This window comes from Eumetopias jubatus, unplaced genomic scaffold (genome assembly GCF_037043125.1).
Source record: "Eumetopias jubatus isolate StellerSeaLion01/CBP00866 unplaced genomic scaffold, mEumJub1_p1.0 scaffold_11, whole genome shotgun sequence".
Classification (NCBI taxonomy): Eukaryota; Metazoa; Chordata; class Mammalia; order Carnivora; family Otariidae; genus Eumetopias; species Eumetopias jubatus.
In genome coordinates this window covers 28,669,555-28,687,971 of record NW_028274817.1, presented here as the reverse complement: position 1 = coordinate 28,687,971, position 18,417 = coordinate 28,669,555, and the positions used below count along the sequence as shown (strand labels likewise).

The window sequence follows — 18,417 nt, the reverse complement described above, 5'->3', positions numbered from 1 at the left end:
TTTTTCATATTTTATTTACTTGAGAGAGCGAAAGAGAGCATGGGTGAGGGGAGGGGCAGAGAGAGAGGGAGAAGCAGGCTCCCCGCTGAGCAGGGAGCCCAATGTGGAGCTGGATCCCAGGACCCAGAGATCATGACCTGAGCCGAAGGCAGATGCTCAACCGACTGAGCCACCCAGATGCCCCTCTTTTTTTTTTTTAATCAATTAATTCACATATAGTGTATTATTAGTTTCAGAGACAGGCCCTGTTTCTTAATCTCCAGAGTGAGAACAAATGACAACAAAGTATGACACACCCAAGAATGCTGTATGTTGAGACCTCACCAGATCCTGCCCGCTCGAATCAGAACAATGTTCAAGGAAACTCAACCCTTAACGAGGGCCACTGAAACATTGAGGTCAAGCCTTGGAGGCCTTGAGTCATTTGGGAAGATGCCACAAGCCCAAGCAAGGAGCTATGTTCCCTTGTTTACTTCCCGCAAGAGGCAGGTACGGTCTCCCAGAGAAGCCGCCATGAAACATAGGACTCGGATGGCAGAGTTGAGTGGGCCTCCATGAAAGGTCTCCAATACCAGAATTCTCTCCCCTGTCAGGCTCTCCCATGTCTGAGATCTCCACCATTAAAGCCACTCCTTCAGTTTAAGGCATTGAAGGCTCGTTGTGATGATAAGGCAAATATTTCAGAGTATAAGCTCTCAGCTAAACATCTGCCCCTGGAGCCACACCACCTGGCATCGAATCCCAGCTCCACCACGTACTAGCTGTGCAATCTTGGGTGAGTCACTTAACCTCTTAACTTCTCTGTGCCTCAATTTCCCCATCTGTAAAATGGAGATAATAATGGCCCCGCTGATGAGGCTAGTTTGAGGACTCAATGAGTTAATGCACATAAACATCGGAAGTGCTCACCAGATGTTAACTGTTATCATTACGATGGGGTCAGATTGTGGAGGGCTTTGAATGCCGGGCTAAGGAACAATGCGGGCTCAGGTCCGGCCTAGGACCCAGACCTAACTCCTCCCCACTCCATGACTGGAGCCAGTTTCCAAGGATCAACCAACGCTCTAGCCATGGGCTCAGCCCTGGCCCAGGCTCTAGGCCAGAGGGACATCGGTAGCTCCAGCTGAGCACTCTGAGACTCTGCCTGCGATCACCCTTACTGTTGAGCCAGCCCTGACTTTAGACCTCAGTTCTTTTTTTTTTTTTTTAAGATTTTATTTATTTATTTGACAGAGAGAGACACAGCGGGAGAGGGAACACAAGCAGGGGGAGCGGGAGAGGGAGAAGCAGACTCCCTGCCGAGCAGGGAGCCCGACGCGGGGCTCGATCCCAGGACCCTGGGATCACGACCTGAGCCGAAGGCAGACGCTTAACGACGGAGCCACCCAGGTGCCCCCAGACCTCAGTTCTGGTAACTCGGCAGCCCCCTCGTGTCCCCTTCCATCATGCTTCAGTTCTGGCTGCTAAATTATTGCCTTTTTCCCCTGTGCTTGCTTTGGAGACCTTTCAGCCAGGTGGGAAATTGAGACATAAGTCACTGAGAACCATTCAAGCTACTATATGATAACATGCTGGGTTGGGTGTTCCAGACGGCAGGGATTCTGTGAGGGGGCAAGTGATTAGGATTAGAGCAGTCGGGCAGAGCAGCCTGGAGGGAGCAGAGCTGGGATAGGTAACATTTGCCCTGGCAGAAGGGAAAAGCTGGAGTCTGGTCACATGCCTGGACCCTGCGCTTAGCCCCCTAAAAACTCACCTGACAACCCCGCTGTCTGTCCTGTCCCACAGCCGTTAACTGGGTCATGTCCAGCTATCTCTGGGGAGATGGCAGTGCCTACTAACGCTGAGGACAGCAGTGACGTGTGTGGACCTGGAGGATGGCACATCGATGCCCTCTGTTGATGGCTGGTCATCGGAGCACTACCAAGAGAGCCCTAGAAATAAAAATGACACTGGATCTTTTTATCATCTAAAGCCAACTGCCTCATCCTCTTTGGAGAACCCGCAAGAGGCACGGGGTCAGGCCCTTATTGTCTCTCACAAACCCTCAGCATCAGGTTCAACTCGGGATGAATCAAGTCATTCCCAGAATCCTTTGAGAACCACTTGCAGGCAGCTCACCACTCCTCTGGCTTGGAGTTGACCACTCCTGCTCTCCAAATGACAGACAAAGCGCATTGATGATGCACAGGATTTGTTTATACTAGTGCTTCTCAAACGATCTGTGGTGAAAGATCAGTTATTTATTTTCTTTTCATTTCCAATCTGTCATGAGCAGATACTTTAGTAAGATTTTTAAAAAAATGAGTCATGGGCTGAGATGCCTCAGTAATATCGAATCTCCAGAAATGCTTCTAAGCTCTCAATTTCCTTTCTTCTCCTGTTGGACTGGCGTCAGTCCACAGACCACACCATTCTAGGCCTCTCTGGATTCCATCTGCTCAGGGAGGAGATGCTGACGGCACCGTTATCGGGCTCCCCAGGACGGGCTGGCTCTACTGAGAGTCTGTCCATTCCCTACCCAAAGCCACGACGGAAGGGACGCCAGCCTGGGAAAAGATCTGCCACTTGCTAGCAGCCCTGTGACCCCCGGACAAGTTGCCTAGCCTCTCTGAGCCTCAGTTTCTGCATCTGTAAAATGGGTTCCTTTCTCGTGAGAGTGTTGTTTGAATTCAATGAGATATAACCCATGGCACACAGCACCGGGCACGTTGCTAAGTCTTACCGGGGGCTTGCTGAAACTGCATTATCTACAAGGCAGACGGTCTAGAGACAATACTACACGTTGGTTAAGAGCCCAGGTTTTGGCATCATTGCATTTTTGGCGTGGAATTAGGTGGTCACCTAATCCATCTGTCATCTGTGAAACGGCGATAACACTCAGACCCACCTCCTAGGGCTGCACGGGGGATTCGGTGCTCAGCTCTGCGTCTTTCACAGAGTAAGTGCCCAGGGACTGGTAGTTAGATTCCAATTGTGCCCACATCCTCTCTCTAATCCTAACCCCTACTCTGCCATAGACCACCTGGAGGGAAACGTGCCCTCAGCTGAGAAAATAAGATTCAGCGTTCACCATTCTGGTATCTGAAACCAGAAACTATGTCTCGCTGAGTCAGCCAGAATCTTTTGCTCGCAATTGAAGGAGCATGAGCAACGGAGTCAAACAGACCTGTTTGATGCCTCACTCCAGCACCTACTGGCTGTGCGTCCTTGACTCAGTTGTTTCACCTGCCTGTACCTCAGTTGCCTCATTTGTAAAATGGAACCAGTGCAATGAGCCAGTTGTCTCCAAAGTGGGGTGTGTGAGATGACTCACTGAGGTGTGGGAAGAAGATATGAGAACTTCTATGAAAATTTCTCTTGTGACAAAGATACAAGGGAAATTAAAGTGTAACGCACACAACTCGTGGGTTGGCGCCAGCACCCTCATCCGGTCCCTTTGTAAGATAGTCCTGGGTGTCCTGAGGGAGGAACAGGAATTCCACGATGCAGAAAGATGGATGGTGACGCCAGCCCTCTTTCATTTTATTTTTAACTTATTGCAAAGTTCTGCAATTTGTGTGTTGGATTGTGAATTTACAGATTATACCATCTGGTATTAACTAAACCAGTCCTCCCCAAATGGAAAAGTGGCTTGAAAAGATGCCTACAAAACCACAGCCCAAATGAAGATAATATGAAGAATACAAGTACAAATGGGGAGAGGAAAATGGCAGAACTGATTCATCTCCATTCCTAGTGTGAGCTTCTTATCTGCCCCATCACAAAGTAACAGCAACAACAAACACATTGATTCTGATAAGAAATCAGCCAAAAGAAAAAAGAAGAAACAAAAAAGAAAAATATCAAGAAAGCTACTTAAAGTATGATTCACATCCACTTTGTTTTTTTTTTTTAAGATTTTATTTATTTATTCATGACAGACAGAGGAAGAGAGAGAGAGAGAAGCAGAGGGAGAAGCAGGCTCCCAAGGAGCAGGGAGCCCGATGCGGGACTCGATCCCAGGACCCTGGGATCATGACCTGAGCCGAAGGCAGACGCTCAACCATCTGAGCCACCCAGGCGCCCCACATCCACTTTGTTAATAACAAACTCACTTTAAGTGTCTACTTTGCCTTGAGATACTGGCTAAAAATAATACGAAGGGATCATGATTAGCAGAATCCATGAGCATAATAAAATGGTTACTTCTCACCACTAAGTTTGGGGGTGATTTGTTACACAGCAATAGGAACTGAAGGGATAATGAAAGGGTAGGGGCACAAAGGACACTTCTGGATACTATGATGCTCTATTTCTTGATCTGGGTGCTGGTGGTAAATTTGTAAAAATTCGTCAAGCTGTACACTTATGATTTGTGCACTTTTCTGTACGTATGTCCTAATTTTTTTTAAGTTTACCTTTAAAAACTGGGTATCCAGGGGCGCCTGGGTGGCTCGGTCGGTTAGACGTCTGCCTTTGGCTCAGGTCGTGGTCCCAGCGTCCTGGGATCAAGCCCCACATCGGGCTCCGTGCTCAGCGGGGAGCCTGCTTCTCCCTCTCCCTCTGCCTGCCTGTCTGCCTACTTATGATCTCTCTCTCTCTGTCAAATAAATGAATAAAATCTTTAAAAAAAAAAAAACCTGGGTATCCAGAATATAATGACAAATCTCTGGGGCACCTGGGAGGCGCAGTCGGTTGAGTGTCTGACTCTTGGTTTTGGCACAGGTCATGATCTCAGGGTGGTGAGATCGAGCCCCGCATCAGGCTCTGCACTCAGCAGGAGTCTGCTTGAAGATTCTCTCCCTCTGCCCCTCTCCCCACTCATGTGCTCTCTCTCAAATAAATAAATAAATCTTTTTTAAAAAAGATAAATCTCTACTACTTCTTCAGCAATGTTTAACATCATGTGAGTTTCAATACAGTACTCTATTAAATCTCATTACATGTAAAGATACATGTTTAGAAGCTTCATTTGGAGTTTCTTGCCAAATAATGAAAAACAAAACAGATCCCTCTGGGAAAACACTTGTTTTTCCTATCATGGTAAAAATGGTCAAAATAGGGGCATCTGGGTGGCTCAGTTGCTTAAACGTCTGCCTTCGGCTCAGGTAATGATCTCAGGGTCCTGAGATAGAGCCCCACGTTGGGCTCCCCGCTCAGTGGGGAGTCTGTTTTCCCTCTCTCCCTGCCCCTCCCCGCCACTTGTGTGCTCTCTCTCTTCCCCCCAAATAAATAAATAAAATTAATAAAAATAAAAATAAAAGTGGTCAAAATAAATCCACGTGAAATAATATGGTGACAACCTGAAATTCGTTCTTTTGTCAGCAAATACTGTTGGAAGGGCATCTAGAGAACATTGCTGAAGATGTGAACAAAGAGTATTAGAATAAATGATATAGTGTGGGAAGTTTGCTATACGGCTGGATAAAATGTTTCTAACATTTGCAGCTTTGTATTTGCTAGATTCTGTTTCATTAATGAAATCCACATAAAACAACTTTTTTGTGGGCTACTAAAGGAAAGATATAAAGAAAAAGATGTAATTTGATCAAAACATGACTGGTTTAAAAAATGACTGGTTTAATTATTTTATTTTATTATTCTTTTTAAAGATTTTATTTATTTATTTATTTGAGAGAGAGACAGAGATAACGAAAGAGAGCACAAGCAGGGGGAGTGGGAGAGGGAGAAACAGACTCCTGAGCAGGGAGCCCAACGCAGTGCTCAATTCCAGGACCCTGGGATCATGACCTGAGCCGAAGGCAGACGCTCAACCTACTAAGCCACCCAGACGCCCCTTTATTTTATTATTTAAAAAAAATTTTTAAGTAGGCTCCACACCCAACATGGGGCTTGAACTCACGACCCTGAGATCAAGAGTTGCATGCTTTACCGACTGAGCTGGTCAGGCACCCCCTAATTTTTTTTTTAAAGATTTTTTTTTTTTATTTAGTTGACAGAGAGAGAGACAGCGAAAGCAGGAACACAAGCAGGGGGAGTGGGAGAGGGAGAAGCAGGCTTCCTGCCGAGCAGGGAGCCCGATGTGGGACTTGATCCCAGGACCCCGGGATCACGACCCGAGCCGAAGGCAGACGCCTAACGACTGAGCCACCCAGGCGCCCCCTAATTTTTAAAAAATATCTTGTAGAAAAACTGGGAATACAGTAGTGCTGCTTTGACAGGATTTTTTTTCAAAAGGTGGGGGGTGGATTTCAAGGTAAGTTTACTGAGAAAGTTGGCAAGCTGTTTCAGCCAAGAAACTGGAAGCGTGAAATATGCAAAGTGCTATCAGATTCATCCAGTATGGTATAGATAGTAGATCTTTTGATACACAGTAAAACTTTTACAATGTTCTATTTTGTAACAAGGTAGAGAATGATACTCCCATGGTCACTTCGGTACCACACAGAGGCTGACTGTTTAGTGACAAAGTCCTTAAAAGAGTTTCAACCTATGGGCGCCTGGGTGGCTCAGTTGGTTAAGCGACTGCCTTCGGCTCAGGTCATGATCCTGGAGTCCCGGGATCGAATCCCGCATCGGGCTCCCTGCTCAGCAGGGAGTCTGCTTCTCCCTCTGACCCTCTTCCCTCTCGTGCTCTCTCTCTATCTCATTCTCTCTCTCTCAAATAAATAAATAAAAAAAAAAAAGAGTTTCAACCTAAAAGATACGCTTTCCTTTCCCACAAAGGTGTTTCAAATTTACTGATTTCTTCCATGGTGTCCTATAGCAGTCAGTGAACATTTAAAAAAAAGAAACAACAATTTGGGTGTCTGGGTGGCCCGGTTGGTTAAGCGTCTGCCTTCGGCTCGGGTCATGATCCCAGGGTCCTGGGATCGAGTCCCGCATTGGGCTCCTTGCTCAGTGGGGAGCCTGCTTCTCCCTCTCTCTCTGCCTCTTCCCATCTGTTTGTGCTCTCTCGCTCTCTCAAATAAATAAATAAATCTTTTAAAAAATCAACAATTTCCCAATTAAATGGCAAAAAATGTAGTTTAAAAAAATAAAACAATTATAATAAATACACCCAATCTAGCTATTCAAAGTTAAATTGATATTTTAAGAATGAGTGAGAAAGTAACCGCTTTGGTAGGAAACTCAGTACATGGAGAGAACATTTGGAAAACGAATACATGTGTTTTCACTGTTATGTAATTTTATTGCCAAAAATGACTTAAGTTGCATACCTAGAAAACCTCTCATATCTGCACACTTACAAACCTGGGACTGAAATTTTCTACCCTGGTTTAAAATCTTTCCAGTGTAGAGTTTTTGTGGGTTTTGGAGACATTTGTTAAAAACACAAAAGTGCAACGGGCGCTGACTCGTTGGCAAGAACCAATGACTGACATCAGGAAAGGTGACCGTTTGTTTACCAGCTGAATTTCATCAAAAACCGTTGCCTAATTGGTGGGTGGAATTGAAAAATGAGAATCATGATGTAGTAAGCCCAGCCAGTGGAATTGGCCTTCTGTTCGTGGCTGGTATCTTTCTCATCTATGACAGCCCCTGAGGCCAAGTGCTCAAATAAACTAAGTTCAGAACCACACCTTTGCATAGCTATATTACAGTGTTAACCTGAGGTTTGGGGTTTTTTAAAGGATTTTATTTATTTATTTTTAGAGAGAATGAGAGAGCACAAGCAGGGGGAGGGGCAGAGGGAGAGGGAGAAGCAGACTCCCTGCTGAGCAGGGAGCCAGATGCGGGACTCGATCCCAGGACCCTGGGATCACGACCTGAGCTGAAGGCAGACGCTTAACCCACTGAGCCACCCAGGCGTCCCTAAGCTGAGGTTTTTAAAAAAATGAAGCATGCGCAATCACATTCTCTTCTGAAAAGATTTATTAATGGTAACATTGCAGTGACAGTCAAAATCAATTTTGTACTCAAAGTATATAAAAAGTTTAAGTTATTTGAAATCAGTTTATCTCATCCTTGTCTCAGCCATGAAAATGTCCTTTTTGTGTATGCTTTCTAATATACATCATATATTAGTAGAGTAACACATCATTTTGAAATTACAAAACCCTCAAATGTGGGGAATACTGGCTCAAAATATTTTCATTCGAGGGATGTGCAATCAAAAAAGTTGGGAGACCTGGGGCACCTGGGTGGCTCAGTCGGTTAAGCATTGGACTCTTGATTTCGGCTGGCTCGGGCCATGATCTTGGGGTTGTGAGATTGAGCCCCACATTGGGCTCTGTGCTGAGGATAGAGCCTGCTTGGGATTCTCTCTCTCTCTCTCCCTCTGCGCCACCCCCCCCCTCCAGCTTGTGCACACGCACACACTATCTCTTCCTCAAAAAAAAAAAAAAAAAAGTTGGGAGACTACTGCTTTCATAGTATCTACCTTGTTTTAGGCATCAGCAAGATCATGAACGTAATGTGCTTGGCACATAATAATAAGTCCTCAGTGAATATTGGCTCTAACAGCGTCCTCTGTCTGAGGGATGCACTAGAGACAGTGTAAGATATGAGAACAGGCACCAAGCCCTCCAGTCAGGCCAGATCGGATGGGTTCCCTTGACACTTACTAGCTAAGTGAACGTGACCACATTATTATTTTCGTTGGGCCTCCATTTCTCACCAGTCGCCATCTCTTAGAGTTGTAAAGATTAAGAGAGAGAATGCTCTTTTTTTGGTGACGGCTTTACTGAAATATAATCCACATACCATATAATTCACCCTTCTAAAGTGTGCACCTCAGTGATTTTTAGTATATTCACGCGGTTATGCGACCATCACCATGATCTAATTCCAGAACCTTCTGGACACCCCAGAAAGAAACCTGTACCCATTAGCAGTCATTCTCCAATAGCTCTTTCCTGCCTCCGCCCCACCCCCCAGCCTCGGCAACCGCTAACCTACTTTCTGTCTCTATGGATTTGCCTCTTCTGGACATTTCCTATAAATGGAATCAGACAATATGCGGTCTTTTGTGTCTGGCTTCTTTTACTAAGCCTCATGCTTTCAGGGTCCCTCCATGTTGTAGCATGTGTCATTATTTCATTCCTTGTTATGACCAAGTAATATTCCACTGCGTGGATACGCCACATTTAGTTTATCCACTCATCGTTGGACATTGGGATCGTTTCGACCTTTCGGCTGTTGTGAATACAACTGCTAGGAGCTTTTGGGCACCTGGGTGGCTCAGTCGTTAAGCGTCTGCCTTCGGCTCAGGTCATGATCCCAGGGTCCTGGGATCGAGCCCCACATCAGGCTCCCTGCTCGGCGGGGAGCCTGCTTCTCCCTCTCCCACTCCCCCCGCTTGTGTTCCTTCTTTCGCTGTGTTTCTCTCTGTCAAATAAATAAATAAAATCTTAAAAAAAAAAAAAACAACACAACGGCTAGGAGATTTCATGTATGATTATGCACGTTTAATGCTTGGCACAGGGCCTGCCAGGTACCCAAAGGCTCAGGACCAGCAGGTAGCTGTCACCCTTATTGCTAAGGAGTACTACATTGGGTGATTTGGGACACGGGGTGTCTGGATTAGAAACAGAAGGCAGAAGGCATTCCCATACTGCACAGTGCGGCTGACAAGCTGCCTTGGCCCACCAGACCCAGGTAAGGCAGCATGACACCGAGGCAGGAGCGCAGACCCTGCTCCACCACTTTTGAGCTGTGTGACTCTGGGCAGGTCACTTAACCTCTCTCAGTCTTCTGTGTGAATTGGATATAAATACTGTCTTTGCTACATACCTCACAGGCTTGCTGCCTGGGCCAAAGAGATCATCACAAACTATGAAAGCGCTTTGAAAATCACAAGGGATTATTATTCCAAGCCTTTCATATTACAGAAGCCTACCCCTCTTGAATAAAGTAAGGAAACACTATGTTCTGTTCACCATCCTCCTCTTTCCAGATTGTTCCCATTCTCTTCAGGATGACACCCCGGCCTTCTCCCCACAGGCCCGGATGCTAGCACCTTCTTCTTCGCATCTACTTACGGGCCAAGGGTGAGCCGCCTGGGTCAAAACCTGAATCCACATCGACAAAGGACCTGCAAATGCCTCTTTCCTCCCAGGTTGACACCTGTACGACCTTTCTGGTTTGCTGGAGCTCTACTTGCTTAGAGCGCCCTCGTGTGTCTCCACGTGGTAATAGTTCAGGTCTTCTCCGGGATATCAGTATAATGTGCGCGGGGAATTTTTTTTTTTTCCTCGTCGCACTTCAGGGCCCATGCTTGACACGTGGAATCCGGTTAAGCCATTGCAGCCCAGGTCTTTTTTTTTTTTAACTATTTGCTAATTTTTTTAAGATTTTTTGTTTATTTAGGGCAACCCTCTCAGGTCCCCTCCCTCCTCTGGAGCTTTGTACTATCACTTCTGTATCACTCAATAAACCTTGCTTTGCTGCCCCCCTCCCCAAAAGATTTTTTATTTATTTATGAGAGAGAGAGAGAGAGGGAGAAAGAGCATGAGCAGAGGGGAGGGGCAGAGGGAGAGGGAGTAGCATATTCCCCGCTGAGCAGGGAGCCTGACGAGGATCCCAGGACCCTGAGATCATGACCTGAGCTGAAGGCAGATGCTTAAACTGACTGAGCCACCCAGGCGCCCTGAAGTGTTTTTAAATGATTTGTTCTATCAGCCAAGGAAAAGGTATTCAGAATGTCAAACCTTTCCCAGGGGTGTCCTTGTGTAAAGCCTTGACCCTTGGAAAGGGGAAAATGACAACCAGAGACAGTTATGCCTGACAGTGTGTGCACACACACGGAAACACACTCAAGCATACCCTTGCACACACAGCCACACACTCTTTTGCTCAGCGGGAAAGGAGCTTTCTCTCGTGGCTTTCTCCTTCATTGAGAATCACGTGATGATATCAGCACAGGTTTCCAGAAGAAAGAAAATCTATTTTATATCTAGAACCTCAAGAATGTTCCCTGCTCCCTCCATCAGCAAGGATTATAGAAGCTGGAGGGACTTTCCTTCCCATATGCCACATATCCCCCTCTTGCCTGTTTTGCAGCCATGAATTTCTCTAAATCCCTAAGCCTCACTGACAAACGCCACTGGGAGCCAAAGATACATGTGCCTTTGGCTTCCCCCCAGGAACATGTTCCTGAAAAGTTGCATGCAAATTACATTTTTGCAGCTCAATGATCACTCCCCATTGACTTCTAATAAGATACACGAGCCCCTCTCTCTTTTCGTTGAGATTGAGTTCCAATGTATGCCTAACACTTCGGCTTTACGTTTCTCTGCTTCCCGCCACCCCTTCTGACAGTTAAATCACATCTGAAAAATGAAGAAACGACCAACAAAACATGAAATTCTAGTTCAAATAGTCCAGGATCTGTAAACAAACTGAACAAATACATCAGAGAGGCTATTTGGAAGAGACACCAGGCATCGCCATTTGAAATGCAAATACCCACCCCGTGTGCACCTTTGGGGGAGTCTATTTCCAAGGGCTTGAGGGATTTCGGCCCCACTCTCTTGGGAGGGAGCAGCCACCTCAAGGCGATGGGCATCTTCATTTTGGGGGGGGGTGGGTCCCGACTGTCCCTTCTGCTTTCTGCATCCTCTACCCCACTCCCAGCTCTGAAATTCCAGAGACCCTCTCTACTGGAATAGAGACGGGGTGCTGTGGCTCTGGGGACCCGTGTGTGCAGCTGGTGGCCTCGGGTAGGAAGTACTTGCTAAGTAAAGAGGGAACGAGTCGTTAGGGAGGTGCCGTGGCTTCGGTCCCTGGCAACAGAGCTAAGCGAGGGCGCGTGCGGCATGGGTGTGCGCAGCCAGTCAGGCAACTGCCTTTGCGGTCTTTGGACTGGAACCGGAGATGTTATTAGTGCTGATAGGGAAGGGACTTGCTTGCTTAGTGGTGAGGGAAATTAATAGTCCAAGCATTCTTCCATCCTGCATTCTCCATGCTGGCATTTTGATTAAAAAAAATATTGCTGCAGCTGTTTGCATATTCTGGAAGTGTGTGTGCACGCGTGTGGTTTGGTGTTTACAGATTTGGGGTTGTGGAGGGGAGTTTCCAGAGCAGCGGAAGTAGCTGCTTGTCAGTCAGGGTTCATTTTGAAAATGAAAGCTTGGGGCCCACGCTGGGCCTGGGCCTGGTCCCTGAGGAGTCAGCAAAGGCCAAGAGGTGGCTTTGGCTAGTTGGCTCAGTGAAGCAACTACGTGATCACTATCTTATTTTCTCCGAACCGATGAAATCTAGGAGCTGTTTTTGATGTCCCGAAGGTGCAGTGTGAGGCAGGGATGTGGGAGTGGGCACGAAGGCTCTGGCTGCAGACGCACCCCCTAACACGCCCGCACACAGCGCCCCCCTCCATGTGCACACACAATCACAGTTTCCCAGGCGGCCAAACCAGAACAAGGCAACAACTGGTTCTCCCGCACCTACTAGGGGCACAAGGATAGTATGACACCTGTCATCAAAGAGTCTTCGAGTCTAGCTGGCGTGTCAACGCAACACAGGGCAGTCTGTGCTGGGTACCAGAGGAGGAAGACGACCAGCCGGCTGGGGCGGGGGGGCGGGGGGAGCGATCACCCTGGGCTGAGGTCATCGGAGGAGGCACACTGGAGAAGGTGGAAGCTGAGGCCAACCTTGAAGGACAGGGAGAATGTCCCGAGACAGAAGCTCTGAGGGAGGACATTCTAGAAGAGGAGGGCGACTTCAAGATATGCTCAGGTCAAGGCAAGTCCCTCTGCTGGGCTGGAATTTGGGGCTTGTGTGAATGATCTGCAGTTGATAAGCCTGGCTTGAATGCCAGTCCCTGGGTGCCAGGACAAAGGCTATGGTGTCACACAGACCTGCTCAGCCACTTCCTGCTGGGTGACCTTGAGCAAGTGACCTCAACCTCTCTGCAGACTGGGGACAGTAATAATACTTAGCTTTTGACGTGGCTGGGAGGATTAAAAGTGTTAACATATATATAAAGCATCTAGCACAGTGTCCGGCACATAATAAATGTTCAAACATTGATTACAAATGCATAGGCTGTCATGAAGGAAAGCTCAAGATATTTAGGGCAAAATATTTGAGGGCCAAGGAGGAAAGCCTCTGATACCTTCCATCACAGGTGGGCCCAGTGGAGTGGGCTGGCTTGGCTTGAACCCCCCATCACCTTTGGCCTAGACTGTTGGAACAGTCTCCTGCCTTCTTGTCTGCCTCTCCCAGAATCATCTTCCCAAACACCACCTTAATCACGGCTGTGTCCCTCTCTGACTCAAGAATCGTCTGAGGGTCCCTGTCGCCCACTAACTGAACTCCCTAACATGGTAGGGGGCAGGAGGCAAGAACTACCACTTATTGAGGGAAAGGAAGAGCAAAGAGAAGGTCACTCTTAGGATGAGGTAAAATATCCTCGAGGAGACAACAGGGACACATCCCTGAAGAGGGCAGGGCATTCCCGTGGCAGCTGACGGATTCACCTGTGCCTGCTTCTTCAAGCCAACTTGGGGAAGGTTAAAGAGAAGAGGGCGGAGGGCCGAGTGGGAACCCGCGGGGAAGAAGGGAACACCTTTTTTTTTTTTTTTTTAAGATTTTATTTCTTTATTTGACAGAGAGAGACACAGCGAGAGAGGGAACACAAGCAGGGGGAGCGGGAGAGGGAGAAGCAGGCTTCCTGCCGAGCAGGGAGCCCGATGCGGGGCTCGGTCCCAGGAGCCTGGGACCGTGATCTGAGCTGAAGGCAGACGCTTACTGACTAAGCCACCCAGGCGCGAATATTTTCCCAGTTCCCCCCGCAAGAACTTCTGCCTGGATCCTTGCCTCGGTTCCTCTGCAGGAATCCCGGGCAACTCCAGGATCTGCGGGGAGGGTCAAGGCCATACAAAGGGCAAGGCAGGGGAGCCCGAGTCCCAGGCCGCCTCGCTGAATGCTAGGGGCGGGACAAAGGCTGCTCGGGGACAAAGTGCAGAAGATAAGAAGGAAGGGCGAAGGAGGGGGGCGGGGAGCCAGCGCCCAGGAGCTCAAGGATCGCGCTCCCGGAGGCCTTGGCTGCCGGCCGAGCTCAGCCCGCCGGGGAGGGGGCGCCCTAGAGCCTCTTCACCCCTGCAGCTGCCGGGATGCCGAGAAGCCGGCGGCTGGGGCGCTCGGGGCCCGCTCGCCCCCACCCAGCGCCCGCCCCCCAGTTGCGCGCGGTGCGGGAGGCGGGGCTGCCCCCGCTCACCTGGCCGTTTGAGGCGGGGCCGCCCGCCACCCGGGGACGCGGAGGTGGCGGGCGGTCCCCGCGGGGCGCTAGAGGGGCTGGCCCCCGGGCCCGGGCCCGGAGCTCCCACCCCTCCACGCCCCCCACCTCCCGCGCCGGGGCCCTCCCTCGGCTCGCTGGCTCTCTCCCTCCCTCTCCCCTCCTTTGCTCCCTCCCTCCCAGAGCCCAATTGCTCAAGCCGCTTCCTTCCCCAACGCCAGCGCCAGTTCCTCTCCCGGAGGGGCCCGGGAAGGGCAGCGAACGCTCGACACTGGAAGCGCCGCGGCGGCGGCGGCAAGACCATGGCCGAGCCCCGGGGGCCCGCGAGCCCGGGGCCCAAGGCCTCCCTCGCGGCCACCGCGCTGAGCCCGCGGAGCGCCCTGCAGCCCCGCCCCTGGAGAGTGGACACCGGCACCCTGGGCAGGTACCGGGGCCACACCGCCGCCTCCCGGGACCCCCTCCTCCACGGCTCGCTGATGCTCTCGGGAGCGGGCTCGGGCCGCCGGCGGGGAGCGCTGCGGGAGCTGCTGGGGCTGCAGGGGGCGGCCCCCGCCGGCTGGCTGTCTGAGGAGCGCGCCGAGGAGCAGAGCCCGGCCGGGCCGAACGGTCCGGGCGGCGGCGGGCTGTGCCTGGAGCCCCACGAGCACGCGTGGATCCTGGCGGCCGCCGAGGGCCGCCTGGAGGTGCTGTGGGAGCAGCTGGAAGCCGAGCCCTCCCTGTTGCTGCGCTGCGACCCGATCACGGGCTACACGGTGCTGCACTGGTTGGCCAAGCACGGGTGCCACGAGGAGCTCATCCTGGTGCACGACTTCGCCCAGCGCCGGGGGCTGCAGCTCGACGTGAGCGCCTCGGGCAGCGGCGGCCTCACGCCCCTCCACCTGGCCGCCCTGCAGGGCCACGACATGGTCATCAAGGTGCTGGTGGGCGCCTTAGGGGCTGACCCCTCGCGCCGCGACTACAGCGGCCACCGGGCCTGTCACTACCTGCGGCCCGACGCGCCCCAGAGCCTGCGGGAGCTGTCGGGGGCCGAGGACTGGGAAACGGCGGGCGGCTGCGAGCGGATCAACGCCAACAACAACAGCAGCGGCGCCGCCGCCCGGGCGCTGCGACAGACCCCGAGCTCGGTGGGCACGACCTCCGTGGAGGCCCCGGCGAGAGCGGGGGCGTCGCCCGGCAAGGAGAAGAACTACACGGGCAGCCGGGTGGCGCAAATTCAGGGCCTCCTCCGCCAGATGTTCCCCTTCTTCCAGGACCGTTGAGGGCGACAGAGACTGGAGAGGGCGGACGGATCGCGACGCTGCGGTCGAGGCCTCGGTCTCGGGTGCTCTCGGGCCCCACCCGAAGGGGCGGCAGCTCCGGCCGCAGCTGAGTGCGCTGGGCCTGCAAGCAGCGGACCACCTCCAGGTTTGTCGCAGGTACCTGTCCCAGGTCTCCTACAGCCACCGGCCAGGAGACCTGGGGACCGGGAAACCCTCACCGAGAGAGAGCGCAAAGACCAAAGCTCTCCTGGCGCAAAACTAGTCCCCAAAACTAGGGGACTAAGGAGTTAGGGGCAGGAGTGTGGTCCTGCTTGGGAGAGGAAAAGTTAGGCTTCCAGAAGCCATTTCTGGGCAGGCAGAAGCTCTGCGTGTATTGGGAAGCACTTGCTAGAAGAATGAGTTAAGACTGGAACCCGCTGATACAGAGGAAGCTCCTAACTGAAGGCTAGACTCGCTGTTTCTGCGGGCAGTCACCCCCCACCCCAAACTGCTCCTGAGACATCCAGACTTTACCGGTACTTTTTCTAATGTATCACGGATGACTTCTTAAGCATATTAAAGCCGGGTATGTTTTCCTTTCACATGACAAAGCTGTCCTTTGAGTGACTTTTTTTTTTTTTCATTAACCACTGAGTGCGGGAAGCTTCCTACATTTGCGGGTGATTCGCGGGGAATCACCAACCCATGGCCATGAGCTAGTGATCCGGGAGGCTCTGGACCTTGTTCCCACAGCAAATGGCCAAGCCGGGCACTGGAAGGAGCTACATTCACCTTGGTTCTGAGTGGAGACACACAGTTTGCCTGTCTCCCGGACTCTTTTGGCAGCTAGGTCCCACTTCTGGCACAAGTCTCATCCTAGACGAGTTGTCTGTAGGGGGCAGAGGGGTGGTAAAAGGGAAAAATGTCCAAATGTACATTTCTGATGTTTTGTGGTGAGTCATGTAATTTACCTTGACTTCTACCCTCCTGGGAGACACACCCATTGACAGTTTTTCCAAGATGGGGCTTTAATCCTCGGCATTGCTTTTTAATTACATCTAATACATAAGTTGTAGTTTGGAAACTGGCTCCCATTCAGAAATTGTATGAAGCCAGTAGAATACAGGAGGGTTGACTTTGGCTGAGAGGAGGGAAAGCAGTTGGTGGCTAGGGATCCATGCTGCCTTAGAGAACAGTGCATTTTCTTTCTTAATTTTTTTTTTATATTTTATTTATTTACATGAGAGAGAGAATGAGCAAGAGAGAGAGAGAGAGAGAAAGGGCGTGCATTGGCAGGGGGAGGAGCAGAGGGCGAGGGAGAAGCAGACTCCTGAGCAGGGAGCCTGAATCGGGGCTCAATCCCAGGACGCTGGGATCATGACCTGAGCCGAAGGCAGACGTTTAACCGACTGAGCCACCCAGGCGCCCCAGAGAACAGTGCATTTTCAAAATAGCACTGTATCCCTAGAAGCTTGGGCCCCCCCTGCAATGGACTGTTGCATCCCCAGCCCTCCCCTCCCTGCCCTTGAACACCAGGGAGAAACAGTCATCACCAAACACAGAAAGCCCAGAAACACTACCCTGAACTCATCCATACAGGTTTCCATCTCCGCCTGGCGGTCCCGTTTGCCCCCCCATTACCTCCTCTGTGCTAGAAATGTTCCGATCTTCCCTTAATAACCCATTAGGTTCTTCTCATCCCTGAAATGATCCAAACCCTCCCTATCAATGTTTTCAGCCTGTCACATGTTTCTAGGAACTACACCTTAAAACAAATTTACACAGTGTGATGTAGCAATAACTTTTTGTTCTCAATGAACTTCTTCAATGTTTGAAAGGAGGAAGGCGAATGGTTCCTGGATTCTGGCAGTTGGCATCAGCATCTGGCATAACTGCCTCCATTCCTGTGCCCATTTTATAGTTTTTTTAAAGGATTTATTTATTTGAGAGAGAGAGCACGAGCCAGCAGGGAGGGGCAGAGGAAGAGGGAAAAGCAGACTCCCCGCTGAGCAGGGCTCCCTCCCAGGACCCCAAGATCATGACCTTGATTGGAAGTCAGACGCTTAAGCTTACCCGACGGAGCCACCCAGGTGCCGCCCCGCCCCCCCGCCCCGCCGCACATGCCCATTTTATAGATGCAGGGCTGCAGGTTCTGCTCCACAGTCGCCCTTGACAGCTGCCAAGGCTGGTGGGGCTTGGTGAAGACCGCCGGGACAGGGCCTTCCTGCCCAATGGCTGGGTCTGCGGGCTCCTGGCTTGGAGGGAAGAGTGGCTTGTGCCTTTGCCCAACATTCAGAGGACACTTAGAATGGTAGTCCCCTCTTCACGGGAAAAGTCTGAACCTAAGCATCTTAACTAGTAGCAGATCTGGGGACCGGAGACAAGCATCTGCCCTGCTTTTTCCAACAAGAAAACCAAGTCAGCTGGAAGGTTCGAGAGCACTTTCTGTCGTTTCTCCTGCAGTCAGCTATTCTTCCCCACAGATTTTTCTCATCATGTGATAGTCCCTAGCCTACCTCCTCCATGTAAAATTGAGGTTTGGCTGCAGGGGACAAACTCCCATGCTGAAAACTCTCCCTGCCTAACATCAAGCCATTGGCATTTCTGGTATGCTTTTTGAGGCAAGACTGGTATGCTTACCCCAAGAGAAAGAACAAATTCCCTAAGAAACTGCTTTCCAGGGGAGCAAAACGGAATTAGGCAGATGATGCAAATCTGCTTTCTAGTGGAGCAAGTGCCAAGCAAAGGTGACAGAAGCAGGGCTGTGACAGGTGAGCATGGCAGTTGGCGGGGGGGGGGGGGGGGGGGCTGCACCAGGGCGGGGCTGACCCGGGGGGGGGGGAGATGCAGGGAAGGCTTTTCAGGGAGGAAGGTAAGGCCTGATCTGAGGCTCTAGGGGTGAGTGGGAGTTGGCCCGTGGAGAAGGGGAGGGGCTTCCTGGCAGGGCGGCCGGGAGTACGGTATGTCTGGTCTGGTCCATCCGGGAGAAGAGAGCAAGTACCAGGAAATGTAAGTCAGCCGGTTTGGCAGGAAGGTGGAAGCTGGGGAGTGATTAAGGGC

At 50.7% G+C, this 18,417-nt stretch overlaps 1 protein-coding gene across 1 annotated transcript; it reads left to right on the top strand.

The window, feature by feature from the left end:
• The first annotated feature begins 14,297 nt into the window (after positions 1–14,297).
• On the top strand, positions 14,298–15,968 carry SOWAHD (sosondowah ankyrin repeat domain family member D). The gene has a single exon (XM_028087757.2). It carries the CDS (start codon positions 14,422–14,424, stop codon positions 15,376–15,378), a length of 957 nt encoding a protein of 318 aa, XP_027943558.1. The 5' UTR covers positions 14,298–14,421; the 3' UTR covers positions 15,379–15,968.
• Positions 15,969–18,417: the final 2,449 nt, after the last annotated feature.